General features: G+C 37.4%; 5 protein-coding genes across 11 annotated transcripts; 3 read left to right on the plus strand and 2 right to left on the minus strand.

Moving 5' to 3' along the window:
• The first annotated feature begins 352 nt into the window (after nt 1–352).
• Nucleotides 353–4,201, plus strand: LOC109855881 (zinc finger protein 135-like). Of its 2 annotated transcripts, none has more exons than XM_020430575.1 (3): nt 353–1,137; nt 1,211–1,533; nt 1,617–4,201. In XM_020430575.1, the coding sequence occupies exons 2-3, from the start codon at nt 1,285–1,287 to the stop codon at nt 3,969–3,971; spliced, it is 2,604 nt and encodes an 867-aa protein (XP_020286164.1). In that variant the 5' UTR covers nt 353–1,137; nt 1,211–1,284; the 3' UTR covers nt 3,972–4,201. The 2 variants fall into 2 exon arrangements, with proteins under 2 accessions (XP_020286164.1, XP_020286165.1); XM_020430576.1 differs by having other exon boundaries at nt 353–1,032.
• Nucleotides 4,202–5,220: 1,019 nt separating this feature from the next.
• LOC109855885 (ADP-dependent glucokinase) lies at nt 5,221–8,502 on the plus strand. Its single transcript, XM_020430581.1, has 5 exons — nt 5,221–5,940; nt 6,066–6,353; nt 6,422–6,558; nt 6,641–7,089; nt 7,272–8,502. Exons 1-5 carry the CDS (start codon nt 5,456–5,458, stop codon nt 7,512–7,514), a joined length of 1,602 nt encoding a protein of 533 aa, XP_020286170.1. The 5' UTR covers nt 5,221–5,455; the 3' UTR covers nt 7,515–8,502.
• On the minus strand, nt 8,485–16,809 carry LOC109855875 (zinc finger matrin-type protein CG9776-like). 2 transcript variants are annotated; one of them, XM_020430561.1, is made up of 9 exons: nt 16,606–16,809; nt 15,902–16,218; nt 15,619–15,747; nt 14,977–15,142; nt 14,657–14,838; nt 14,204–14,584; nt 13,640–13,745; nt 12,334–12,452; nt 8,485–12,093 (listed from the first exon to the last, which is right to left on the minus strand). In XM_020430561.1, exons 2-9 carry the CDS (start codon nt 16,193–16,195, stop codon nt 9,820–9,822), a joined length of 3,651 nt encoding a protein of 1,216 aa, XP_020286150.1. In that variant the 5' UTR covers nt 16,196–16,218; nt 16,606–16,809; the 3' UTR covers nt 8,485–9,819. The 2 variants fall into 2 exon arrangements, with proteins under 2 accessions (XP_020286150.1, XP_020286151.1); XM_020430562.1 differs by having other exon boundaries at nt 14,657–14,835; nt 16,606–16,808.
• A 385-nt stretch (nt 16,810–17,194) lies between these two features.
• LOC109855863 (apoptotic chromatin condensation inducer in the nucleus-like) lies at nt 17,195–22,179 on the plus strand. 5 transcript variants are annotated; one of them, XM_020430529.1, is made up of 7 exons: nt 17,556–17,594; nt 17,677–18,021; nt 18,366–18,538; nt 19,408–19,491; nt 19,735–19,798; nt 20,346–20,478; nt 20,596–22,179. In XM_020430529.1, the coding sequence occupies exons 2-7, from the start codon at nt 17,741–17,743 to the stop codon at nt 20,713–20,715; spliced, it is 855 nt and encodes a 284-aa protein (XP_020286118.1). In that variant the 5' UTR covers nt 17,556–17,594; nt 17,677–17,740; the 3' UTR covers nt 20,716–22,179. The 5 variants fall into 5 exon arrangements, 3 of the variants coding, with proteins under 3 accessions (XP_020286117.1, XP_020286119.1, XP_020286118.1); XM_020430528.1 differs by having other exon boundaries at nt 17,195–18,021; XM_020430530.1 differs by having other exon boundaries at nt 17,195–18,021; nt 20,634–22,179.
• Nucleotides 21,541–27,917, minus strand: LOC109855862. The gene is made up of 5 exons (XM_020430527.1): nt 26,962–27,917; nt 24,320–24,773; nt 23,970–24,229; nt 23,320–23,857; nt 21,541–22,605 (listed from the first exon to the last, which is right to left on the minus strand). The coding sequence occupies exons 1-5, from the start codon at nt 27,064–27,066 to the stop codon at nt 22,190–22,192; spliced, it is 1,773 nt and encodes a 590-aa protein (XP_020286116.1). The 5' UTR covers nt 27,067–27,917; the 3' UTR covers nt 21,541–22,189.
• Nucleotides 27,918–27,928: the final 11 nt, after the last annotated feature.

Consider the following 27,928-nt stretch of genomic DNA (forward strand, 5'->3'; position numbering starts at 1 on the left):
GCGACCATAAAAGTTTTTACGATCGCTTTTCCATCCCGTAAGCTAGCGCTTGTCCACGGGTGGTGCACCTACGTAAGCGATGTCCACGAGCGACTTGTCGATACGTACCGCTATGTCCAAACGTGGACATGGTTCTATTCCGTGCTACGTCCATATCGTGCGATACTGTTTGACTGCAATTTCGGCGATCGAAAGTGTTTGCGGTGCGCAGCACAGCATAATTAAAAAATTATTTCAGAATCGAGAAAATGACTCCATGTGTTTGCGGTGTCCCCATTGCGTTGTCGGCTTTGGCGACCAAGATGCAAGCGTAGTACGCTATGTCCACGTTTGGACATAAGCGTACGTATCGACAATTCGCTCGTGGACATCGCTACGTAATTGCCAATGTGCACCACCCGTGAACATGCGCTAGCTTACGGAACGGGAAAGCGATCGAGCAAAAACTCTTACGGGCCTCTTATTCTTCTCTCTGGTTTTCACAAGAAGATGAAACGAAATGTTACATCTGCTTATGTACTATATAACAAAAATGGTCTCAGGACGAACCGAGCTACTCTCCCGCCCTCTTGTTTTTGCTTGCTTTTTATTTACAGCAGTTAAAGCAGTTTACAGTTATACTGCACCGCGGTGTAGAGATCTATTTTCTGCGCTAACAGACAACATTACTGCACATTGCACACAACTCTGCTATCACGACGCGGATATATCTCGCATAATTACATGTAGATTTTTTCACGTTCAATCGAATATTTTTATAAGTTTATTAAAATTCGTCTACTTTTGATTTTTTATTGGATCGAAATTATTCGGAATGAAGAATGACGTATTGATGATGCTCTGATAGAGATGTGTTATGACAAAAACACTTGTAAAACCAACAGTGGGAAGTTGACAAACTCAGACTTGTCATGCTGTTTTTATTTATTAAAATATGGAGAAATACGTATATACATATGCGCAAAGTGTGGAACAGTTCGTACAAGAAACTGCTCTATATATTTTAAACAAGTGCAGCAAGTAGAAATTGATGTAAGTTCTGTGTGACAACATAGTTGATGAATAATTTGCTCTCGATCTGATGACAACCGTGTTGTGTCGGCTTTGATGATCTTGGGTGACGGACTTTGTACAAAAGTATTTAATTTCGCATTGCATGCAATATACCGACGTAATAATTCGATTTAATAACTTGTAAAATGCATTGTAGAAAATGAGAATGTGGCGGCGCACATAGCTAAACAATATCTTGTCTCTATTTTGTGACAAACAACACAAACAAAAATGAACAAAGATATGCCATTAAGTATAGAATGGATTCCAAAAGATGCGTATACGCACAATTCTCTGGATCATTTTCTGCCGGGAGATCAAAACGGACGCAATGTTGTGTTTATAAAACAAGAATCTGAATTCTTGGAAAAAGCGTTAAACACACAAACTTTGAAAAACATGCTTGTTACCATGCAAGTCCCTGAATCTACGGACGAAGATGAGATGAAACGACAAAATTGTCAGGAAACATCAGCAACTGTAAATTTTTTAAATATTTTTCTTTACAAATGTATTTAATTTATTTATAGAAAATTTCTATAACGATGTATGTTTGATTTCAGCAATGTCAAACAGAATCTCCCAAAAGGATGCCGGAACAATTAACCGAGACTTCTAAGAAATCATACAACAAAGCTCGCATTGACGTAATAGAGGTCTCGACAGAATCTACATCTGAATATCGGTATTTTTTCACTTACGAAGATCAATCCTCTAAATTCACAGTGCTAAGAGCTCTTTGCGGCAACACTGCCAAAGAAGTTGCGGCAAAATTGTTAGATGTGTTGGCGATCATAGGGGCACCAAGAGTGTTAAGAAGTGGCAACGGACGTAAGTTTGCCGAACAAGTTGTGCGCGAACTGCGTTCACTGTGCAAGAATTTCTTCATATTGCACGGAGACTTGCCTAAATCCGAAGTTAGCTGCAGGGATTTTAAGAGCTTGCTCGAATCCTGGATGAGGGAGAATTCGACCAGAATCTGGTGGGAGGGTTTGAATTTCGTACAGATGCTTCACAATACGACGTATCACTGTCAGAATGGCAAAGTTCCGTGTGACATGTTGTTCGGACGAAATGTACGCGAGAAGTTTCAAAATACCTGGGCGGAAAAGGATACGGAGAATGTGTGGACGGAAGAAAACTGGATCGAGAGTTCGTCGATCACCGATTCCTTATCGGTGATTCGTGAGGAAAATGAAAACGTGCAAGAAACACAAAGTCAGAATGCGTATTCGAAAGACAACGACGACGTGAACGGTTTTAGTTTCGTCGATGTAAAAAGCGAAGCTCTCGTGGGCAGTAAACGCGGAACGGATTCACAAGATACGAATGAAACAGACGCGAGAATCGAATCGAAAGATAACGAAAACGCTCGATCTCTCAAGTGCAAATATTGTCAGAAACAGTACGCGAGACTCGGACATTACAAGAATCACATGAGAACTCACAGAGCAGAACAACTGCAATGTAAGCTGTGCGGCAAAAGTTTTAGAGTTGCGAGATTGTACGAGAAGCACGTTGCGTCACACGAACAGAACAAATTAGCTAACAAGGAAGAAGTGAATGAAAATATCAAAAGCAACGGCGACGCGTTAACGGCTGTGCTTAAGAAAGAAAACTGTCAAGTTAAAACACACGAAATATCCAAGATAGCGAATGAAGATCGTGACACGTCGTTGGTCGCGAAAGATTCCTGTGATAAGATCGTCGAGAACTCGAGTCAAACCGCAAGACGAAAGTTGTCCACGGAAAGCGGCGTTCGCGTGTCAAAAGCGCAATCGCCTCTGGAGTGTACATACTGCAAGCAGAAGTTCAGCTTTCCGAGCGTGCTGGTAAGGCACTTGCGGTCGCACACGAATGAGCGACCGTACGTATGCAAGGTGTGCAACAAGAGCTTCAAGCAGCTGGGACATCTGAGTCAACACTCTCTGACGCATCACGATTATCGCTCGTTCCAGTGCGCGGTTTGCGGTGTGAAGTTCGATTCGCTGGACTCTCTGAAGAAACACGCTAACTCGCACGAGGGCGATGGCGCAATGACAACGCCCAGAATTCGCGAATATCGCGTGTTCGAGTGCGACACCTGCAAGAAGGTGTTCGCGACTAAGAGCGTCTTGGAGCGGCACATACTCACGCACACGCAGGAACGCCAGTACGATTGTAAAGTATGCGGCAAACGCTTCAAACAGGCCGGCCACGTGAAATCGCACATGCTGATACACACCGGCGAGCGTCGCTTCCAGTGCACCGTTTGCTCGAAACGCTTCAGCCTGTCCAACTCGCTGAAGAAGCACATGTACGTGCACAATGGCGAGAAGCCGTATCAGTGCGACGTGTGCGGCGCGCGGTTTCTGGAGAAGCGCAATCTCAACGGCCATCTGCTTACGCACACCAATGAGCGTCCGCACGGTTGCAAGATATGCGGCAAACGTTACACCCTGGCCGATACTCTGCGACGTCACGTGAGCGTCGCGCACAAGGACGGTCGCACTTATCAGTGCGAGATCTGCGCAAAGATGTTTAAGCAGCTCGCCCATCTGTCGGTGCACAAAAAGGTCCACAACGACGAGCGACCGTTTCAATGTCACTTGTGCGAGAAGAATTTCAAGCACAAAAACGTGCTCAAGTCGCATCTTGCGATTCACGCAAACGTACGGCCGTTCGAGTGTGATGTGTGCAAAGCCACCTTCGTGAGGAAGACGAACTTGCAGACGCACATCTCGTCCGCACACATGAACGAGCGTCCGTATGTGTGCACTATCTGTGGCAAACGTTTCAAACAGATCAGCCATTTAAACGGCCACGTGATTGTGCACAGCAATCTGATGCCCTACAAATGTGACTTCTGCGATCGTCGATGCAATCGACTCGACAATCTGAAGAAGCACATGCGTCTTCATACGAAGAACAAAGAGTGAAGACAAAACGCGAATTTTGGTATCCGAGAGAGAGAGAAAGAGAGAAAAAAAGAGATCTGAATAGAGTATACAATTTTTATAGAGATAAGCCTCAAAGACAAAATATCTGTGTGTGGAAAAACACACATGTAAAAATATACACTTAGAAGAAGTAACTTTTTACTATATAAATAAATAAATTGTTTTTTATACGCTATATATTGTACTTAAAAAACGGAGAAATATTCAATAAAAATTATTCAGCACAAAGTATATTCAAATAAGTTTTTTCATATACTAGCACAACACAGGCGCGCGCTACGCGCACGCTATTGTTATTTTTATTTAACGTGTTGTCAGTGAAAACAATCTGTCACCGCGATGACAGATAATATATACGTCTTATAAACCATATAATACACATATGAGAAATGTCAGAAATAACGCGTGAAAATCAAACTCAAAAAATAGTGAGAGAGAGAACTGGAAAAACAACACGTGACAAGGAAAAGGGTAAAAATGAGAATATTATATATATTATATATAATATTCTATATCTATATATAATACACACACATACGCATATATGTATATATATATATATATATATATACCGTAATCACGTGACCGAAGTCAGTAACACCGCCGCGGTCGCGCGGCCGAGGTCAGTGACTCCATCGCAGTCACGCGACCGAGGTCATTGACCCGCCGCGGTCACGCGACCGAGGTCATTGACCCGCCGCGGTCACGCGACCGAGGTCATTGACCCGCCGCGGTCACGCGACCGAGGTCATTGACCCCGCCGCGGTCACGCGACCGAGGTCAGTGACCTTACGGTAGTATGTATATAATATACATAATATATAATATAAAGTATAACATTATAAATATATAATAAATTATATGTATAATATATATTATTTAACATATTATTTATATCATATATATTATTTTATGTTATGTATAATATACATTACAGTCACATTACCTTAGTCACGTGTTGTTTAAAAAAGTGTTTGTTTCTTTTTTATTAGATTTTAAGTTGCGAATATTTGATAAACGCGCAAATTGGCTTATAGTATATATGTTGAACAATGATATAAAAACACAATATTTGACCTTTCACATATATATTATCGCATATCTATATACACGAACATACGATACCTACATTTTACACGTAAATACACTATACGTCATACGTGTATTATGATAAGCTATCACGAACGCGTACAATTAGTATATACTTGGCATAAGTGTAGATTAGTACACAACTGTTACATTTTTAAACGTGAGCTTGAGAAAACCGCCAGCAATGTTTTTTCGCTTCGCGTGTTGCGATCATGGTACTTTTTTAAATAAACATAAAAGAATGTTTCGGGCGAGCATCTTTTTCTCTCGTGGACAAAATTGAACATATGTTGTCGTATAACATTTATTGACATCTGATAAGACTGATACTCTCTTTGAATTGAGGCAAGAACCTGAAAAAATCGTTAGCGATAATGTTTTTTCCATTTGCACGCGTCGATTGCGATGATATATATATATATATACGACGATATACATATATATATGTGACACTTTGTGATCACAGTATAGGGTTCTTTTATCTGTGTATGGGTTGCGCGCTCAACTGCGACGTTTCCGCTCCGAATATGGGATACAAAAAGAGGTTAGGATTCGGGACCTTCTTCACTGCCCTAATTGTTCTGATAGCAATTTATTATCGCAACACCGATGACGTTTTGCAAAAGCGATTGCTGGCTTTGCTTCACGGTCTCGAGAAGCTCGAAAACAAGCACGTAATCACGAGAAAGCCAAAAGTCGCAATAGGTTATGGCGCGTGCACCGATGTTTTCATCGATGCAAGACATCTGTTAAAATATTCGGACGAGATCGGCCGGCCACAACATTTTGACGAAATTAACACCGAGCTCGAATTGCTCAAGAGCTTCGCTTATTATTTTCGCCATGGAGCTGCTGCCGAGTAAGTTGTGTCTTTGATATCGAGCGGAAAACAATTGACCAGAAATTTATTGCATATATTGTCAAATGCACAAGTCATCCAAGTGTATGTAAAATGAAATTACATCTAAAACTTGGTTTTTACAGACGCTACATGGCGAATAGAACCCTGTTTGATGAGCTCGTATCAAGGGCGCGTTTGTTTCCCTCTTCCTATTCATCAATCGGAGGAAACGCAGCAGTTATGGCAATGAGGTTTGCACAAGAAGGATGTGACGTGACTGTTGCGGCTAAACTGACCAGATCCTTGCATCAGATGTTTCCACAGATAATAAACATCGTGGGTGGAGAAGTAAAACGCGACGATATTCATCTCATTATGGAATATAAACACGGTGAAATTTGGGGTCCTTACTCAAGTGCCAGAGCAAACAGGTGACTGACAGACGTACAGTAAATTAACATTAGAAACATGTTCTATTTTACCATGTTCCTTTTTTTAGATACATTGTTCATAATGATGTGAACAATCCGAAAATTAGTTCATTCAATGCTTTCGACAAAGTTCTAAGAACTTATGATCCTGATTTATTGGTAGTTAGTGGACTTCAAATGATGGACAATTACCCGTTTCAACAAGGTAACTTCTGCTATTTAAAATTTGTTAGATTTTAAATTAATCTAAAAAAATTTACACATGTAAATATTACACATTTTGACAGGCGAACGTAAGAGTTTGTTGATGAATGTGAAGAGACAGATGGTGGAACGGTCGAGCACCACAAGAATTCACTTCGAAATGGCCTCGTTTGCTGAAGATAAGTTGCTCTTTGAGCTGTGTGATCTGGTGGTTCCCTTTGCCGATAGTCTGGGAATGAACGAGCAGGAGATAGCGAATCTGTACAATACCATGTATTATGGTAATATCTCACTGGTGGCTAACTCGACTCCTCGAGTTGCAACGGTGTTGGATCAGATGAGAACACTGTTTAAACTCATACGCTTAAGGAGCAAGTCGATCGCCGATTCTAGAGAGCTCACGAGGATTCACGTTCACACATTGGCATATCAAGCAATTTTTACCGTCAAAGGTTCCGTTTGGAAAAATACGATGGCTGCCGCGGCCAAAGCGTCTTTGACCGCGCACAGACACGTGTGCGCGTCAAGTAACGTAAATATCATTCATTATTATCAAGTAATCGTCTGATGTACAAGTGTCTTTAATGTTTCGTAAATAATTGAGTGTTTTTATATTTTGTATTTTTTTATCACACATCAAAGCGTATGTGATGAGCAGTATCAAAATCATTTTATGATTACAATATATTTTGGAATTGCTTTTTTTTCTTTCAGGTTGATGTGAAAAAAGCTACGTTGATCATGGACGAAAGTTTCTCGACGTCTATTGTCGATGGGACCCGAATACCGTTGAATATCGACAAGCCGGTGTCTTGCTGGGACGAGGTGTTAAAGGTGGAGCAAGAGAGTATTCCTCTTCAAGTGTGCGTCGCGCCTGTGTTGGTTTGCACACAAGCCAGTCAAACGGCGGGTGGCGGAGACAATATTTCCAGTGCAGGCCTAGTACTTCAGATTTGAGCAGAGAGATTCATTGAGATAGATAGCACCTTACGAAATTGCTGTGTTCGTGTCGAATTCTAATTCTCTTTCTCTGTCACTTTAGAGCAAAACAATTCCGTAAATAATGGGCCTTTAACGTTTGCAGCACGAGTTTCATATAAAATGATCGACGTTTTTATATATTCCACGTTGGAATTTTTACATTCCATTTACTTAGAACAGATTTTAATGACATTTACAGAAATGACGTACCGCTAAACAATATGTGAAGCATTGTTTGTATTACCGAGTGTTACACTTTATCTCTAGTCTAAGACTAGACTCTGTAGAATTACAGAGATAGTAGTGATTGCCTAATAATTGTTACTGGTCCCCTGTTTGCGCTGTTGTCATTGAGTTCACCGTATCCCGTCGCTCAGAGCGTTGTGTTCAGTCTACGTGTTTCCTTCATCTAATGTCATCGTAGTTTTTGTGAGTGCGGAGTGTTTTATCTCGTTCACTCTGGTATGCTCTCGTATCGGCATGGCTCGATTGCCTAGAGCGGCGCGAAGACGATCAACCTAGTCGGTCTTATTGTTGTCACTCTTCAGAATTAATGTGCAATTGTACGAATACACTGTTGTATCACGATTACTGATAGAGATTTTTGGTACTAACGTTAATGCTTACGAATATTTGTTATCTCAGTACTTTATAGATCAATTTCAACCAAAACAATTTTGTTCTAGTGTCGTATAAATATAAACTAATTGCGCTGTGGTAGAGATAAGGTGTTTACATAAAATTATAATTAATCAGAGCGCATCTAAAAACATTTGTTAAAAATGTTTTGAACATTTAAACACTCGATCACAAGTAAATATTTAAATGACTGAACAAAAAAAAAAAACTATGAACTGTGCCATGCGGATCTGCATTTCAATAGCAATAGTTTAAACAAGTTTTTAAGATGCAATAGAAATTCTTAAATAGAATACATGTTGATTTAAAAAAAAAAAAAAAAAAAGAAAAAAAAAATAACGAATCAGTGTGATATTATCTGTAATAAAACATTGATATACAAGACATTGACTGTAAGACTAAAAGTAAAAAATTAAGAAAAGACAAAAAAAAGAGCAACAAAAGAGTGATTGCTTTACAAAAAAATTTTACTCTTAGGAGAATGTCTACATGTATGTCTATCTATGCATGTGTCTTATATACTTACATTCCAATGTTTACATCTATAAATTCCAGTCGATAAAAATAATTTTCTCTTATATTTCAAATTATACATACTAAGTATATATCACGCAAACTTACGACTCATGCATATGTGCAGTATAAAATATCATAGAACACGTTGATGTATACGATGTGTGTTGTTTTTATTGATACTATTTATACCTTTTCTCGGTTGTTTTGATATATATAACTCATTGATAACATCTGATACAATTATCCAAGTGACTTGTAGATTTTCGACGACGTTTTTTTTTTTTTGTTGATATTTATGTGTACACAGATAAAAGTTAAAACGTCAATTGCATATGTTAACGGAGTTGCTTATGTTAATATCGATGTAAGTTGCGCCAATGGTGCCTCCATAAATTCCAAAAATAAAACTCACAAAACTATCACGAAACAAAACAGACAACCGCGTTGTCTTGTTAGCATCTTATCTATTGTTGAAATTAAAGAAATAGAATATAAAATAACAAAAAAATACTTATAGTCCACAAATTGATAAGTTCTGCTGTACAAAGATCAGCATTAACGCCTTTAAAAATGTTTATCTACCGATAAGTTTAGCATACTTTTGAACTGATTTGCGAAAATCACGTTTTTTTACATTTTTCTTGCCTGACATGTGTTTAATTCCTGGTCTGATTTGACAAGACCAAAGGTAAAAACAATTTATTAAACTTGTTTTGTATTATTAAAGCTTTACTATTCACACAGATGAAGCAGATGCAAACTAAAGATTGACTCACACAAATACAGAGCCAATTAATAAAGCTTTTAGACACTGTAAAATGTTAATTAATCTTTACAAGATTGTATGTAATATTTATGTGTACTCACAATATTTAAAGATTACCTATTAGTGGATGTTTTTCTTCTTTTTTTTTTTTAACACGTATTCAGTTTTAAAACAAGTTAAAATAAGTGATAAGCACAGATCAATCAACAATACTTAATTCTTTCTATCGCGATATAAAGAAATACTTCGTGCGCGTGCATTATAGAAAGAATCTTGATCAATATCAATACAAATCTATAGAGCAACTTTTTTTTTTTTGTTTTATCACTGATGCAATAAATTCTTGGTCGTGAGCACGATTTACAATGTCGTGTCTCCTTCATCGATGCCCAGCATACGGAGGTCGTCAGGTCCAGGTTGAGTATCAGCCTCTGCTTCTTGCATAATTTCAGGTGGTGGCTGGTCCATGTATTCGTGGTCATATTCCACGCAACCCAACATACTGTACATCGAAGAATATAAGAGGCTAGATTCTTGCTGACTCTGTTGCTGCTGCTGTTGCTGTTGTTGCTGCTTGCTCTCCGCTGTTTCTTCTTTAGGGAAGATTATGTTGAGAGCCTCCTGCAGGTCGTCCGGTAGCGGAATGCTCGGATCAGTTGGCCGCTTCTCCGACGGTTCCGGTATATCAGAAACATCGGAATGTGACGGCGCCACTGTGCTCGTGTCTGCTATTCCAGTTGGGAGCGGCGGCGGTGGCGGATTCTGATGATTCTGCACGAAACCTACAGTAGTTGGTATTGGTGGTGGCTGTGTCGCCATGAAAGCAGCAGGCGGTACGGCTGGACGAGGTGGGAATCTCTGCGTTGTCTGGACAAACGGTGGCGGAGTCGATATAAACGGCGGAGGCGGTCGGTTTGGCGTGAACTGCGGTGTCGGCGGTGTACTCTGCACCGGGGGTGGTCTATTTTGTACCGGTGATTGTTGTTGCTGGCTTGGAGTGAAGCTAGGTGGTGGCCTGTTAAGTGGTGGTGGTGGATGTGGAGGTAACGGTAATTTCGATACGCTCGAAGTTTGTTGTTGTTGTTGTTGTTGTTGTTGTTTTTGTTGCTCCACTATCGGTTGCTCTTCTATCACAGTTTCCTCGGACTGCTCGTCTATCTCCATATCAACTACCTGTTGCGTCGGTTTGCTCTCATTTAGCACAGGTGGTGGAGGCGCTACCAAAATTTTCATAGATTGATTAGTACTAGATTTATTTGTCGGTGAATTCGTGTTATTACTGTTATTGTTATTTAAGTTTATAGGAGTTGCCAATTTGGTAATGTGCACCACACCCGGTGGATTGATAATTTCATTGGGTACTTTCGGCGTGTCCTCGAACTTGCTCTGTTGATAGGGCAATGGAGTAATATCTTTTTCCGGCAACTTTGGCTCCTCAACTTTTTTCTTAAAAAGAGGCAATCTACCGATAAACGGTAACTTGCCTTTGGCTGCTACTTGTGGCGCGGATTTCTTTGTCGAAACCGAACCTTTCTTCGATTTCGAATCGCCCGACTTCTTGTCAAACTTCGACTCGTCGTTTGACGAGTTATTATCATTATCACGTCTGTCTTTGTTATATTTATCGTAGCTTCTCTTAGGACTGCTGTCGCGCCAGCTCCTATCGCGTCTTGGAGAGTCGTTACTGTCTCTATCTCTATCTCTGTCTCTCTTACGACGATCATCGTAGTAATCACGGTCTCGATCTCTGTCGCGATCCCTGTCCCTATCCCGATCTCTGTCTCGTCGGCTCCTCCTTTCATATCTGCTGTACTTGCGATCGCGATCGTCCTTGTAGCGATCTCTGTCACGATCTCTGTCGTCTTCTTTTTCTACTGATTTGCTTTCGGGTGGCTTTACTGTCATATTTACTTGTTGTTTCGTCCAAAATCCCATGTGCGGCTTCGGCATTTCTTCCGGTTTTGGCAGCTCGATCGGTTTGTTTGTTGTAATCGGTTGCGATTGTTTCTCTTCGTCCTTCTTTATCCAGAATGGCTTGGACGGCGGTTCTTTTGGGCCCCAAGCCTCCAAGTCCTCTGATTTTTTCGAATAAGTGTCTTGTCGCAAGTCCTCCTCTTCTTCCATCACCTTCTCCTGGTTTATTTTGCGACTCTTCTCCTCTTCTTGTTTGGCCTTCAGTTTGTCTCTGATCGAATTCAGAAGTTGCCTGTCGTCCGCTTCCATCGAATGCTCGGGTTGTGGCGATTGACTCACATGCTGCGATCCCTTCGACCAACTATGTCCTTTTAGTTTTATACGCGGATAATCTATATCCTCGTTCAGAATTGCCTGCGTGGATGCTTTCATTTTGTTTCGCATTGCCACGCGTATACTTTTAGTGGTATCTTGATCGGATTCGGTATCAGAATTTTCTGACTCGCTAGACGAGTCACTAGCGCTGCTTCTAACTCTGCGTTTTTTAGCTTTTTTTGACTTTTTCTTGTTTTTCTTTGATTTTTTCGACTTTGTTGGCGGATCGTCATCTTTCTGCTTTTGCAATTCCAACTGTATCTGTTTTTGTTTCTCCTCGGAAAATGCTTTTTCTCGATCAGCCATCCAATCCGTTTCCCAATGCGGATTTTGTTCCACATAGCGCTAAACAACACACATGGTTGGAATTGAAGTCTTTGAATCACACGTATATAAGAATCAGCTCACAAAACATATTATCTTACTTTTAGCTACTAACACAATCATGATCATTTTAATTAATAAAAAGTCAAAAAAATTACTCGCAAATTTGTTTTTAACTTTATTTTGCAAACACAATTATCTTCAACTTTAAACTTTATACTTCATTTAATAAGAGTCTAGTGCGTGTTTAAAATAACTTACAGAAAAGTTCTCCGAATGGCGTTTAGACTTCAGATGCAGACTGGCACAATGAAGATCTCCTATCCAGGAGTTGCAGAGTTTGCAATACCAAGCCGTGGCTGCGCTGAAGAATTGCAGACCTATAACCAAAATATTCCTACAGTTAGCATTATTTAAGCTTCGAAACGGGTAAGCATCGTAAGTTCATAAAGAATGACCTTATATTCTGCCACGACACATTCATGTCACTGAAAACAAAAATAATACATTAAAAGATGTTCAATATATGGCCGATTATATTAATTTCCACGTAAATAAGTCCCACGATGATCTGTCAGAAAAATAAAGGAGAGGAAAAAAGACCAAGAGCTTTATTTTTGTCTCACAGAATATTATCTACATAATACAAAATACAACGTAATACAAATAATAATATAATCTATTACTAAACAAATATATACATATCTTTCTACGAATATACTGCAATTGTTTTTAATGATTTCTGAAGTTTTAAACCTCTTCTTACTATATTGAATACACGACTTGTTTTGCAAAAGATGTCGATCAAGTCTGTATGAACAAACACTTGCAGTATATTTTACAATCAATTAATACACAATTTGTTGTATAATAACTTAAATATATAATGTTAAAAAAATAATACACATTTTTTTCTTTTTTTTTTTTTTTTTTAATATAAAAATCATAGCAGTAACTTTCTTCGCGTAACTTCACCAAAACTTACACATATGTGTACATATGTCTCAGTTATAAGCAACAACACAGAATACTTTATGTTATCTTATATGTCATTACTTTTTATCAAGTAATGCACTCCACATTGATAAGATCTTGATACATTTTTAGTCCAGATGATAGATGAACACCCTAAATTGTGTAAAATGTAGTTGCAGAAAATGAAATTAGAGACACGTGACCACGACAAAGTGATACGCCCGAAAGTTGGCTCGGAAAGTATGCTTCTTGAATCCAATTGATTTTAGAATCCAGCTAAAATCCAATCATCCCTGTGGTGTTTGCAACATTGCAAGAAAATTTGCTGCCAATAGATATGTTCAGATAGATAGGATTTTACGCGATATTATCCCGTTCCGTGTCATACTATTAAATTTATTGATTCTTGAAACGTTTTTGTTACGTTCTCGATGACATATCACAGAGATTTTAACTTACTTAAGGCACACAAATTTTCGAGCAATTTTTTTTGATTGCCGACCTCTTCAATACATACCGAACACCACAGTTATCTGTGCACAAGCTACGGAAGTATGTTCTATTAGTAATTGCCCATTGTAATTGATCTTACCTTTGATAGGAGTTCTTTTTGTCGGGAGTCCAGGAAAATAGGGTACTTCTTTCTCTGTCCCTTCGTTATTTTGCTCATGCCATGGCATATCAACAATCTTGCGTTCCTAATGTACAAAAAAAAAACAGAGTGTTAGTGAAAGCGGTTTTAAATCGGGCGGAAAAACGTGATTTTTTTTTTTTTTTTTTAAATAAATATTTATATGTATGGTACATTTTTTGAAACTACGCTATGTACCAAGTACCTGCTTGTCGATCAATATATTGTGTAATATATCATCCAGTACAAATATAGTTTGAACTACAAATATACATATAATCTTAATTAAATCCATTATTCTTTTTTTTTCACTATACAAAGCATAAAAATGTATATTATATATATATATATATATATAATTTACATTTTTTCTTCGACCTGTTACACGTAGCAACTAACAAGTGTTATCCGTGTATAGGAATTTTTTTAAACTTATTTTTTTTAACTTATTCTTTTCGTTTAATTATTTAAAAATAAAAATCCGTCTGCCTGACGACAAACGTGATAATAGAAAATATTACTTACTAAACAAACTTCTTTGTGCTCATTGCTATGTAGATGATTTAAATACTCCTTTGCTGTCTTAGGAAAGATATCGCAGACTTTACACCAATGCATTTCCGGATCGTAATGCACGAAATTATACATTGGCTTGTCCTCCGACGATTTTCTCTCTTTAATGTCTTTTTCTGCTTTGGCTTCCTTATCCGAACCGGAACCGGACGATCTATCGGGCGAAGGTGATTTTCCTTTCGGAAAATCTTCCTTTGGACTTCTCGAACGACGCTTGCTTAATTCTAGCTTAAACTTGCTCTTTAGGTCATCAATAGTAACATTGTCACCGATGATACCAGTGAGCATATCGATGACGTTGTGAATAGATTTCATTTTATTTTGTATCTCGATCTGCAAAAATATTTTGACAAATGTTGGTTTCACAAAAGAACATTTGACTGAACCACGTGTTAATTCACTTACTTGCAGTTTTTGGTTTTCTTTTATAATACGATTATTTTCTCGTCCACCTTCCTTGCCTATCTCGTCACATTGTTGACGCAGAATTTCCAGTTCGCGTTGCAAAGTAGCAGATTTCTTAACATATTCCTCTCGTTGTTTAGCCAATGTTGCTTTCTGTTGTTTCATTTCAGCTGCGATTGCTGCTAAGTGTTTAATTTGAAGAAAGTTTGAAAATTACATAAATAAAATATCATCTTGCGTGCGAATAAACTAATGTTTACATGCAAACAATAGTAAAATTTAATTCGGAAATAAAAACGCAAAAAAATAATGTTGCACACCTTCTTTCTTGACATTGTCAGGTCTTGTTAAGGACGTCACCAAGTTAGAAGAACTGCTGTCAATTGGTCGCGACGATTCTTGTTGCGTTGCCAATGTCGGTGGTGGTGGTGCTTGCTGGTTGTTATAAGATACTTGATTTCCTTGCCAGTTGGGAGGCGGATAGTCCTAACAGATTAAATGGCTTTAATCAATTTCGAGTCGTCAAACGACATTTTTATCGACCCTTACCTTTATCGGATGGTATTCAAAGGAGGACAATTGGCTAATAACACGGAAGTCTTGAAGATGTAACGGTCTGTTCAAATATTACGGGTTTCCAATGTAGGTACAAGTAGAATACATAGCGCGTGTCATACTTACTTATTACGGAATTCTCACAATTGCAGTTCAGAGAAATGTGAATTATGTTGCAAAAGAGAATAAATGCTACCGAATATAAATCATAATCGGTAGCATAAAAATATAACAATTTTTCGGAATGTTTCGCAAACGTAGAGTTTTAGTAAGAGTTCACAAATACGTATTCAGTCTGAATATTATGTGTTCTTCTCCAATGGTGTCTTGATGTGTGCCAAAATCAATTAATATCTATCCTTTAAAACTAAAATACGTATACATTGTAATCTATATTTATAACTTACACTTCGATAGCCCGTGGGTTGCTGATAACTGTAGTCATAGCCTGGGCCATAGTTGTAGCCATAGTTGTTGTATCCCTGATTATAGGCTGACATAGGTGGTGGTGGCTGACTTGTGTTTGGTGGAGGTGCCTATATAAAATTTTAAAAAAATACATATAAACATTGCACAATAAAGTCACTTAATATGTAGATAACATAAATTAATTAATAAACTTAAACAATTTTTAAGTTTTGTATTCAATTAAAAAAAAATCTTGTAATCTAGCAAAACTATTTATTATACCTGATATTGATTATGTACCGCTGAAACATAACCAGTAGTATTGGTTGGATTAGACAAAGAGGTTTGAGACTGAGATGGCGGAACTTGTTTCCAATCTTGAGATCCTCTGGAATCCTTGCGCCTTTTGTCTCTAGAACTTGAACGCGATCTTCTATCTCTAGACCGAGATCTACGATATCTACTTCTTCTTGGAGATGGTGAACGATCATACTTCCTTCTTCTTCTAGGATGAGAGGAATCATCTGAATCAGCACTAGGGCTTCTAGGGCCCTTGCGCCTAGATTCTGTTTCCATTACTTCCTAGCTTTCAATCTTCTCTGCAAATAAATTATACCAGTCTTATAGAATCTATGTACTCAAGTAGTTGTAGTTTTGGTTTTAGTTTTAAGATGCAATAAAGGCACAAAATTCTAAGTATGTTTGTACCATTTACTATATATTAAAGAGTTATGCGAAGTTATTTGTGATAATGAATAAAATTTGTCTCAAGTATAAATTTTATATAGAGATAGGATTTTTTACGCATTGCGACGTTAATTTTGATGTCAAACATCTCGTATTGAATCGACAAAATTATATCGTGATAATCAACGAAATGCGAAAACGCGCGACAATCTTATAGCTGTCGCATTGCAGCCATTGTGTGCTGTTTTCTTATCGGACCGATATCGTTAAAAAACCGGAACATATTTACGCCGGCTCACCTCAGTTGAATTCCTGTCACGTTTGTTAGACCGCGCTGATAACGTACTACGTTGAAATTAACGTATTAGTAACATGTAGCTCATATAATAACGAACTCTTCCCAGCATATGAGGAAAAACGTGCTTATGTGCAATGGCCGTCAAGTTTGAGCTGTGGTTAGACCACGACAGTTTTCACGAACTTAATTGACTTTTCACTTTCATGTTGGCACTGAACGGACTAAAATCCAGTCCACATGAATGGCTGGTTTTTTATTTACTACATTTTTTTTGGTATGGGAAGAAATTCTCTATCTGACGACCAATCACCGCATTCGAGAACTAGATCTGTGTTCGACGATGCTTCAAACAGGTCTGGTATTTCAGTTTGAAAAAAAGTTTAAAACTCGAACCAATCGTATCGAACGATTGGCCGAATTCACTACTGCAATTGGTTTTGCGAGAACTTTTTTTTTTGCGAACTGCGTTGTGATTTTGTAAACCGGACGTTACGTATATCATAAAAAGTTGCGGTCAAATATACTACAGACGGCGCTATGTGTTACTATAAATCATTACTATGCTCTCTAATCCATGTTAGGCAACGGGTTCAGTTGAACGCAACAAGTGATTTAGCAAATTCATGATCAAGAATAAAGTTGCGTTCAGGAGTTCAAACTATTTGCTTTGCAGCAATTGAACGTGATTGGTCCTTACTTTTAGAACCGTTCAATCAATGTTAAGTGTTGACAAGACGATGACACTTGTGCTGAACGGCCAATATATGGCATATGAACTACCTGTTTGAGTTAAAAAATTTGCGCTTGATCTAGAATTGACGGTCTCAAGATTAGTAGTGATTACTGTGTAATGTGTGGTTAGATCTTTTATTATATCATAGCTGTGTTAAATATATAAAGTAATCGCTACCTTATAAAGAATTACATTAAAAATTTCAGTTACAAATTAAGAAATTATAAATTATTTATCTTTTTGTTCAAACCGAATTGGTAAGAAGAATACTGTCTCTTCAAAAATATTAAAATTCGAATTTCTCATTATTGTGAAGATCTATTGTTCGATCAATTTCAGCACTGACTTTTGCTTTCATTTTTACATCAAATAAGTTCAGTTTGACAAGTTATTTCCTGTAATCATGAATCAGAGATTTAGTAAATATACCGAAGACGCTGTTCCCTTCACTTCAAGCTCAAGAACCGAAGAGATTAAGAAACAAAGAGAAAAACGAAAGAGAAGAGAAGAGTGGAGACGTCAGCAAGAGTTAGCAATAGAACATGAGAGACTAAAAAAACAAAAAATTATGGAATGGGAAAGAAAAAGGCAGAAAGAGCTAGGTAAAAGAAGCTCTAGTTACTCTCCTCTTCGTCATCGTACAGGAAGATCTTCACTAAGTCAATATTTAACCACTTCCAAAGAGTGAGTCTTAGATAAATAGCTATAGTTAGAAAATGTCCTACTCAACTTTTAATCTAATCATTTATTGATATTTTTGTGTAAAGATAAATATAAGTTTTGATAATACAAATGATTAAAACTTGATGCCAGCTAAGAGAAATAAAAGATAAAACATTTAATAAGATAATAATAATAAGAAAATTAATAAGATAATAAAAACATTTTTTTTTTTCAAGTATGTTACAAGAGTCATACACTTTGGAGTTTAGATACTTACTACAGCTATGTAATAATAATAATATTATTAACAACAATATAAAAATAATATAAAAATACTTTTACACGTAATTACACTTCCTTCTTAGAATATCAAATGAAAAATTTTGGTTCAGTACTTCAGAAGGTCAAGCTATTAGCTTTGAAGAATTACGTCGTATTAAAGTTACTATTCGCAGAAATATTCCTGTGATTGGACCTATATATGAAATACAACGAGACATACATACTCCTGACGATGTGGTTATTTTAAGAAGAAATGGTAAATTGTTACATTTATTTGAATTTCTACATGGTTTTTCCAGAAGCTTGATTAATATTTAGCAATGCAACAAATAGACTAACTGCTACATTTGAAGTAGCTTTTATTGAATTTGTCAGCATTTTGTGTTATATCAATTATATAAAATGTAAAATTATTATCACATCAAGTCAAGATATTGTTTCCTAGATCAATATTCATACTTTAATCTTACATTTAAGATGGTCTTAGACACGCGATCTTAAATATTAGATTCGATTATGATTATTGGTCATTTGTTTCTACATGAAGAAGAATTTACTTCTATATGAAGATTTACTTCTATATGAAGATTTTACTTCCACAAAAAAATCATTACTGAAGATTTAACTGTACTTCAACAATTGTGAAAATTGATGATTGGTGGTGAAATCACTTTTTACAAAGTGCTGTTACAACAAAACTAAAAACCACAAAATTTTTGTTTGGTAAAAATTAAAATGTGAATGTTAATTTAATAGCATGTACTTCCAACAATTTTTTCTATCTGTACACGTATAATAACAAATGTATAAACATTATCAAAAGTAGATACATTTTTTTTTGGAAGATGTAAAGTAACTTTAGAAGATGTATTCTTCTTTGAAGATTTTACTAATATATTCTTGGATAAAATAATTGCATTTCTTCTCTGAAGATTTCAAGTTCACTAAATATAAAAAGTGCATACTTAAAACACATAATATTGGGTAAGTAATAGAAAACAATGGAGATTTTACTAGTAGAGAGAATAAATAAATAATCATTTTTACTAATATAATTACTTGGTCTATTTTATCATCAAAAAATCTATCAAAAACTTTTGCACTCATCCAATACAAACCGTCTAGGAGAAGGATCTAAACCGATATTTGATAGAGCTGAAATAAAATTACTGAGAGCAATTAAAAGAGAAAATAAGAAGCATCGTACAGGTATGACTATAAAAAAAGATCAGGTAGATATGAAAAATTATGTTACAAGATTTATTATACTGTTTTAATATTTTAATTGTACTTACTTCAAGATTTAACATACCTCTGATAAATATTGGTTTTTCTTTTTCTATTTTTCTACTGTTTAAAACACATATTTTATATACATACAAATAACATGTAATAATTATGGGACTAATATGTAGTATTTATTTACTAGAGAATACTAAATAATTGTTTCAGATTCTGAAACAAATAAAATGCAAACTTCAAGAAAACGGTCTCTATCACCGAGCTCGAGTAACAGGTTTGATTTTTAACACTTTTGCGCAATAAAAATACTCCTAAATATACACTTTTTTCTTTACTGCGGTCAGTGACCCCCCTCCCACCAAGGCCGCGCGGCTGAGGTCAGTGTCCCGCCAAGGCCGCGCGGCCGAGGTCAGTGACCCCGCCAAGGCCGCGCGGCCGAGGTCAATGACCCCGCCAGGCCGCGCGGCCGAGGTCAGTGACCCCGCCAAGGCCGCGCGGTCGAGGTCAGTGACCTTACGGTAGTATGTATATAATATATATATATATAATATAAAGTATAACATTATAAATATAAATATATAATATAAATTATATGTATTATTTAATGTTATATATAATATAAATTACAGTCACGTTATTTTCACGTGTTGTTTTTCTACTCTTTCCTGTCACGTGACTTTAGTTACGTTTTTAAAGTAACATTTTGACCACAGAAATTTTTTTTCTACGTGTATATAAGTTTACTGAGAATGTACTAATTTTTATCAGAACTTTTTAATTATTATTATCAAGTCATTAACAAAATATAAATATTGTAATAGATATGATAGACGTGAGAAATCATACAAATATTCTCGTAAGAGTAAAGATACAGAAAGGGACAGAGACAGAAACAGAAAACAAAGAGAAGAACAGAGATCAAACAAAAACGAAGCAGATTCTTTCCAGCCTTATGTAAGTAAAAAAAAATCATAAATATCTACTGATTTAATCGATGTTTTTTATTATGTTTCTGTGGATTTATATTCAATTGATTTACTTTTTATAAAATAATAATGTTTTAATCTGCAGAATTTTTGCTTTCCGATCTCTATGTTTCCACCAAGAAGATTTGGACCATTTGCTCTTGTAAAAAGATATCCTCATCCAGCAGGACCAATCAGATCACCATATCCTGATCCGACTACGTAGATATAAGATATAAGAATTTCTCGGGAACATGCAAACAAAACACGACACAAGTTTTGCACCAATAATATATGTATTTATTTACAATTTTTAAGTGCATATAACACGTAAATACGACAAATAGATTTAAACAATATATATGTATGTTTATGACATATAAATGGAAAAAAAATAAAATTCGTAACGCGCACGTATGTGTATTTTACCTTAACCTAAGAAAAAAAAAATAAGAAAGCTCTTATTATAAGATGTTTTAGTGACCTCTCATTTGTAACTAGCAAATATAATACGTAGAAATAAATATTCAGTAGTTAATTCGTTAATGCTTGTTCTTTTATTCTGTAACTTAGGACAATTTTGTTGTCATTAACGCAGCAACGTATCGTCTCACAGTTAATGATAGTTTTGTAATAATTTTGTAATAGTTTATCTACGCAAAGATTCGTAACGTGCAATATGCTTATAACGCGTGTGTTACAGAATACAGAAACAGAGTTTATGAATTTTTGATTTTATTTGCATCTTTATCCTGCAGTTTGCATTAGCTCCCTGAATATTTATTTCTACGTATTGAAAGCTCTTATTATTATATTATAGAATATGAAACAATAGTCTAGTCAAAAGAAACTTATATATGAATATTTTTTTTTTTTATAGATAGGTGATGCAGTCTTTAAATTTGGCGAAAACTGCGCCGTGTCCCTTTTGTTGTATTGAATGTTTATTTTATTTATGCATGCAAAAAATCAAGATGTAGTGTCCACAATATATCAATTTCTCTTCCATATAAATGTTCCCTGTTTTTAGAAGGCTATTATTACATCAATATAACAAGTGTACGCATATTTATTTCAAATAATAGTTTTTTAAACAAAAATATCACACAAAAAGTTCAATTAACGAATATACAGATGAGAGAAGAATAAATTTACTTTCTGTTTCTCTTGTAGAATAATTTTACATAAAATAATCTTACAAAAAATGATTGCAAGTGCGAGAAACATTCTGCAACAAAGCATTCTCTCTCCTAAAAACACAGTTATTTTATTTAAAATCAATTTATATATACGTATATAAGTATCGTGGCTACGTTGAGAAAATACTAAATATACACTTCCAACGTTTTTTTAAAGAATACAGCGAACGCTAGATCCATGAATCAGACGTAAACATTCTTTACTCAATGGTCACACAAATGGTCATACAAATAACTGTTATATATATTCTCTTTCTTTCATTAATGCAAATCCCGTTTACAATCATTGTCTCGGATATAAAACTTTGCTTTGAAGTTAGAACAATCGAATATATCAGTGCACGCATCAGAATGCCCAGAGAAGGGTTAAAAATCGTTCTCCCGTTTGGTTTGTTACAATCTCACTTAACGAGTTTTACTTGAAATTCTCCATGAATTTCCCAACATAGTGCTCCTCACGATTGACAAGAAAAAAAAAAAAAAAAAAAAAAGTGTTTCGCTTTACTTGTCGTGAGGCATCTTAACAAAAACTGTTCTGGTGCCTTCGACGTCGGAGATGTTGATTTTAAGCTCGTTAGTAAGAGCTTCGAGTTTATCCACTACTCTCGTTGTTTTCTGCCCGCCTGGATTCGGCGGTGGCCATACGTCGTCAAGCGGCGGCTCCATGTATTGTCCCTTTGTCTTCGAGACGGCAAGGTCCGGTTTTAAGCCGAGTGTTCCTCCAACGTGATTCATGGAGGAAGCGTACTTGGATGGAGCTTCGTTGTCAAGACGTGGACGTTTGTAGAGAGGCATCTGTACAACCGGGCTGTAATCGTGATCCAACAAGCCTCCAACTTCTTGCAACAACTCTTCGCCGTATTGCTGTAGTTCTTCGTCTATTAGCTGTTTTGTGTGCAGCAAAGTTCTCGAACGGCCTAAAATTAAATTAAATGTGTGCAATAAATTAAAAATACATGTTTGTAGAATTTTTTTTCTGGATTTTTCTGTTTCAAAGCTTATAGAAGACATAAAAAATTTTTTTTGAATAAAATATTTAAATCTGTTACTTTTACGACGGAATTTGTGATCAAATGTTTCACGATGAATTTAAATGATTCGCAAAGGATTTGTACATCGACCATTGTTCGGAACGTGCAATTATGATGTAATTTGATACCACTTGTTCACGAGATGGAATTTGCTGTGCAGGCAGCTACGAAAGTAACTGCTTAAAAGCTCGAAGAGGTGAACAACAATCAATGACACAGAAAAGTACGTGCGTACATTTTGTATTGTCTTTTTTATCTTAATATACAAAAACTCGATATAAATCGGGAGAATTTATACCTCGTTTTTTTGCGTATTACAAAAATTTTTGTATATGTTCTTATCAACATCTGCACTGATGTTAACTTTGTTTCATATCTCTATAAGAGATAACATCAAGGACAGGCGTTCTCAAAACTTTTGAATCATCGAAAAGTATTTGTATGTGTTGAAAACATCGAAATTTTGTATCTCGTTTCAAAATGATAGATAACTAGTTATTTTATTTTCAATTTGCTGAGAATTGATAATTGTCAAGAAAAGACTGTGCTTTCTACATAATTAAAAAAAAAGTTTCCTAACAAAAGAACAACGGAAGTAACCTGCTAGTGACGTTTGTTCAGGTTCTTGCTCTTGCGTCAGATCGCTGTTGTTGTTGGAGTGCGGCTGCAGACCGTTTGGCAAAGCAACGAGAACCAATGAGAGCAGCAACACCACCAGACAAGTTGCCGGCTGCGCGCTCTTGTTGCCCTTTTGCAGAAGAGTTTGAAGTCTCTTCAACTGATTGGTCAGACTTTTATTTTGCGTCTGTAAGGCTTCGATTTGATTCAACAGAGTCACGTTCTCTTGCGTGCACTGCTTCACGCGATCCTCCAATCCGTCCACGTACTCCTTTTTCCTCTTGCGAGAGTCCTGAGCGGATATTTTGTTGCGAATCTTACGTCTGATTCTCTTCAATTCGCGTTCCTCGTGCTTCGTCAACGGATAATGACTGGGCAATGTGATGCCTTCCTTTTGCAACAACCGCTTCTCCTCGGCGTTTAGCTTGAGTCGCGGATACGGCGAGTCTGTCTCAGACGTAACCTCGTCGCTAGAATTGCTACTCTTCTCGCTGTTGGTCTCCTCCGTTTTGATGGTCATCTAAGTCAATATTAACACGATGTTAATATGTTATGGAATGTAAACACAAGAAGAATAAGAATTAAAATAAATTGTTTTAACATTACGTCACATAAGTGTGTAGCGCGAATACCTGAATAGGTTTATTGATAATGTTTGCCTGATTCATTTTCAAGTTCTTAAAATTCTTCGCTTGCGTCGTCATGAGTTTGATAGTGCGAACTTCTTTCACGTCTTTGAGGCTTATCGGCAATAGGATAGAGCGTGGATTACCGGAACCCACTGGAGTGACGCGTACGAATTGTCGAATACTTCGCTTTCCATTACCGGTCAAGTTGCGAGCGGCGCTTTCTCGCGGTATAACGTAAGTCGTCGTTTGTTTATGTGCTGGACCTGTGAACAAACAAGACCGACGTCTCATTCCTGAAATCGGGACTTCGCGCTTGAGACCGCGTTACGTCGCGATTCAAATGGGAATCTTACTGATGTCGACGATCGGTTGCTCGGCGACAACGGTGTTGCCATTCGGCGTGGTGTTATTTGGTGTTACAACAGCGACCAAAGTCTGTTCGTAATCTATTTCCTCGGTCACATCGGTAGCCGGCGAACCGATATTGGAGCTCACGACCGATCTGACGGGGCTGTCCACGCTGGCCAGGGACGGACTAGCCGCGGGTTCGAAGTCCATGAAATTCTGCGGACTGCTCAGGTCGGAGTTGCTGATTTCGATGTGCTCCTCTTCGTTGACCTTCGACAAGAACGGACTCAGTTGCTGTTCGTAGGACAGGCTCAGCGCGCTGGACAGTCCGCTGTCCGACGAAGAGGACTGAATTGTTTCCAGATCCTTGTCGATCAGGTTGAACCCGAGTTGTGTGTCTTCCTCCATCTTCAAGATCGAGGCGAACAAGTCCTCCGTCTCCGCCGGACTTTCCTCCGCCTGCAAAACGTATTCGCTCATCAGTGTTCTCTCTTGTGTGCAACAAATGACATAACATCTAGTTAGCGCAATCAAGACCGACGCCGTGTATGTTTTTTTTTTATTTCGCTTGCCGAAAACGTTTTATCACCGGATGAAGATGTTAGGCTTATCGGTTAGCAAGAGATTCGTGCTTTTACCGCGCCTCTCTTCTCTTGGCTCAAATCTTAGCGTCCCACATGTTTATTAAGACATGCGATTTCAGGCCGTTAATTCCGAGATTTATGAATTATAACACGGCACACTTAAGTGAAAAGGAAAGAAGATTGTAAATCTGTGTCGGTTGTACGCGCGCGGGATTGGCGAGTTGAGAGTTGCGGCAGAGTTCCGTAAAGTAACGGTATATCCGTTCGAAGGTCATTACCCGTGAGTGACTAAGTTATCAATTGGACCAAGTCGAATTCGCTCGAAAGGAAACGGAAAAATACGTTCGTGAACTAGTTAATACGTCAGATTGCAACAATTTATTTACACGACCTGCTCTGCTTACAAGAACAACCGTACGTGAAGAAGTAATATCAATATAGAACGACCGTTTTTTTTTTTTTTCACATACAATAAATAATAATTTTTTATTCGCACTTTTGGGCGCATCCATTGCGCAAATGTTGCGACACGCGAGACGGTAAAACCTGTCGTGCGCTCGTTGCTCTTGTTTTTCTTCTTTGTTTTTTCTGTTATAAATGAAGACTCACTTTACTTGATTTACTGTCGGAAAGTCGGCTACAATATTTGTTTCGGAAGCGATTCTGAGATCACACATTTGGCCCGTTTCAAAGCGCCATATGTTAAATCTCCTTTCTGAGAAAACTGTCTCGAAATCGTGTCGTAATGCAACTGCCATTTGAATAATATTCGCGAAAAAGTTTCTCGTAACGAGATGCAAGTTTCTTAAAAAAATTATACGTAAAATACGTATTACATAACATATATATATGTATATCGCTGTATTCTTCGCTGGAACATTATTACGTGATCTACGGATTTACCGTCTTGCGTAACAGCTGCGTACACAGTGCAATTAATACAACAAACTGTTAGCGAGGAAGAAAACAAATAAAAAATCCAGAGTAATTTTGTTCGTTCCGATATCTCGTGCAATATTCACGCGCGCCGGCGTGCATATCGCAAGAGCACGTGCGCCGATATCCGTACCATATGTTATAACACAAAGTATAAAAACAGTCTCTCGCTCACGATTTATCAATGAATTTGCAATAAAAATTTTCAATCGCGAATCGAATCGCGTCGCAATTATTGTCGATCGTGAAAAATTACGTCAACACGTTAATTGACGCGCATGTGTCTTGTTGTTGTTTCACAAATTATTTATTCAGCGCACAATGTATATTACGTTCTGATAAAAAAACAAGCGATTGTGTTGCATTTTGTGACGCATGTGACTCAACTTGAAGTATAACAAAACTGTCTTTTTCAGTGTGTGTAGCTTGTTAACTTTTTCTACAACAAATATAATTGTTAGTGCACAAACACGTATGCTCGATCGAGTGATTCAATTGTAATTCTCTTGTATAATTTTGTGAAATACAATATTGTGAAATAAAGAAAATAATCTCATTGCTCCCCTGACAATCGCAACAACTTGTTTCTCTTTTGATTATAAACAAGCAGCAAAGATAACATTTTACGTAGACAAGAAATATTTATAAGATGTGGAAATAAATAAATTTTCAATGCAATAATTTTTTTAGTATTCTTAGGTTTAAAAAAAAGGGAAGAGAAATTTCAAGAAAAATTCAAAAAATTCACACACAAGGTTTTGCAACAGTTACCGCAGCTATCAGTGCAAAATGATATGAAGTGTGATATTTAAACACACATTTATTGATACATATGTAATCAATTTTACAAATTTACATTCGGATGGCTATACTGGCATCTTTATGTTACTTCGCACCAACATCTACGTTGATTTTTGCAAAAACTTAATATGAATTTCTTGGGCTTATCAAAGTTGCTTGTTTTTCCACTGTAAATGTAATCAGAGAGATCTAACGTCAACGGTGACAGATAAAGTGTTTACTCGGAGCGACGGGGAACTTAAATTTCTAAACCGATTACATGAGTCACTCGAGTGACGCGCAGCAGAGAGTGCGAAAAGCGATCGAACGATCTCGGGGGGACTCACCGCGGCGATATCGCCATAGTTATCGTCGACGAACAAGTCGTCCTTAATCTCTCCCTTGAGAAACGTGTCGCTGAACAGATCAAACAGGTTCATGTCGGACGACATCGCTGCCTGACATAAAACTTGCGACTGGCCGTTCGAATTTCACTAGGTTGCCATTAAACGGATAATTAATAACCACACAAAATCGCCGCTAATTAATCGGTATGAGCGCGATCGTCACTTCACCGATGGGAGATCGTGAGGCGATGAAAGTAACTGTGAAATTTCTCGACAAGCGCACGTCCGACTCGCCGCCTGCACCTGCCGCAGAACTTGTGGTTGCTGCCCCACCTCGGAGCGCGCCGACCGAATCATCAACAATCGGTTTGCACTCTCGACACTCTTCGTACACACACCGACAGTTTTACATTTTCTGGACCTCACTTCACTGCCGTCCGGAGATGTGTCGACGCGAAAACTGGGAAACAGCAAAACAGCAGCAGCTCTCTCAGCAAAGTTAACGCAGAGAACGGACGACTGCCAGCGTGGCATAAATGAGACAAATATATATATGTATGTGTATAAATCAGTGTTATAAGACGGAATCGTGCTTTTGCGCACGCGCAGTTGAGCGTACTATCTATCGTCACTGTTCTCAATTCAATGTTGTAATTACTCAGTGGGCATGAATGAGAGACCCATACGTCAGTTGCATGATCGCCACTGTTCCAACTCTAATCTCACAGACCAATTCGTAATAAACTGGCGTTCATAGTCGGATCTTGTATTTAAAGATCGTTTTAAGTTTATATCTTCAAATGATGTTCGAGTCGTTTCATTGGCTGTAGAGCATCTTTTAAACACAAGATTCAACTCTATGAATACCGGACATATTACAAGAACTTAATATATGCATGAGAGAAGACTGACAATGAGAGCGGACAGGTCTAGAGAGTGACTAAATGGTGACTAAAGTAAAGTCACG

The sequence above is a fragment of the Pseudomyrmex gracilis genome, unplaced genomic scaffold (genome assembly GCF_002006095.1).
Source record: "Pseudomyrmex gracilis isolate BER0280 unplaced genomic scaffold, ASM200609v1 scaffold_101, whole genome shotgun sequence".
Taxonomy (NCBI): Eukaryota; Metazoa; Arthropoda; class Insecta; order Hymenoptera; family Formicidae; genus Pseudomyrmex; species Pseudomyrmex gracilis.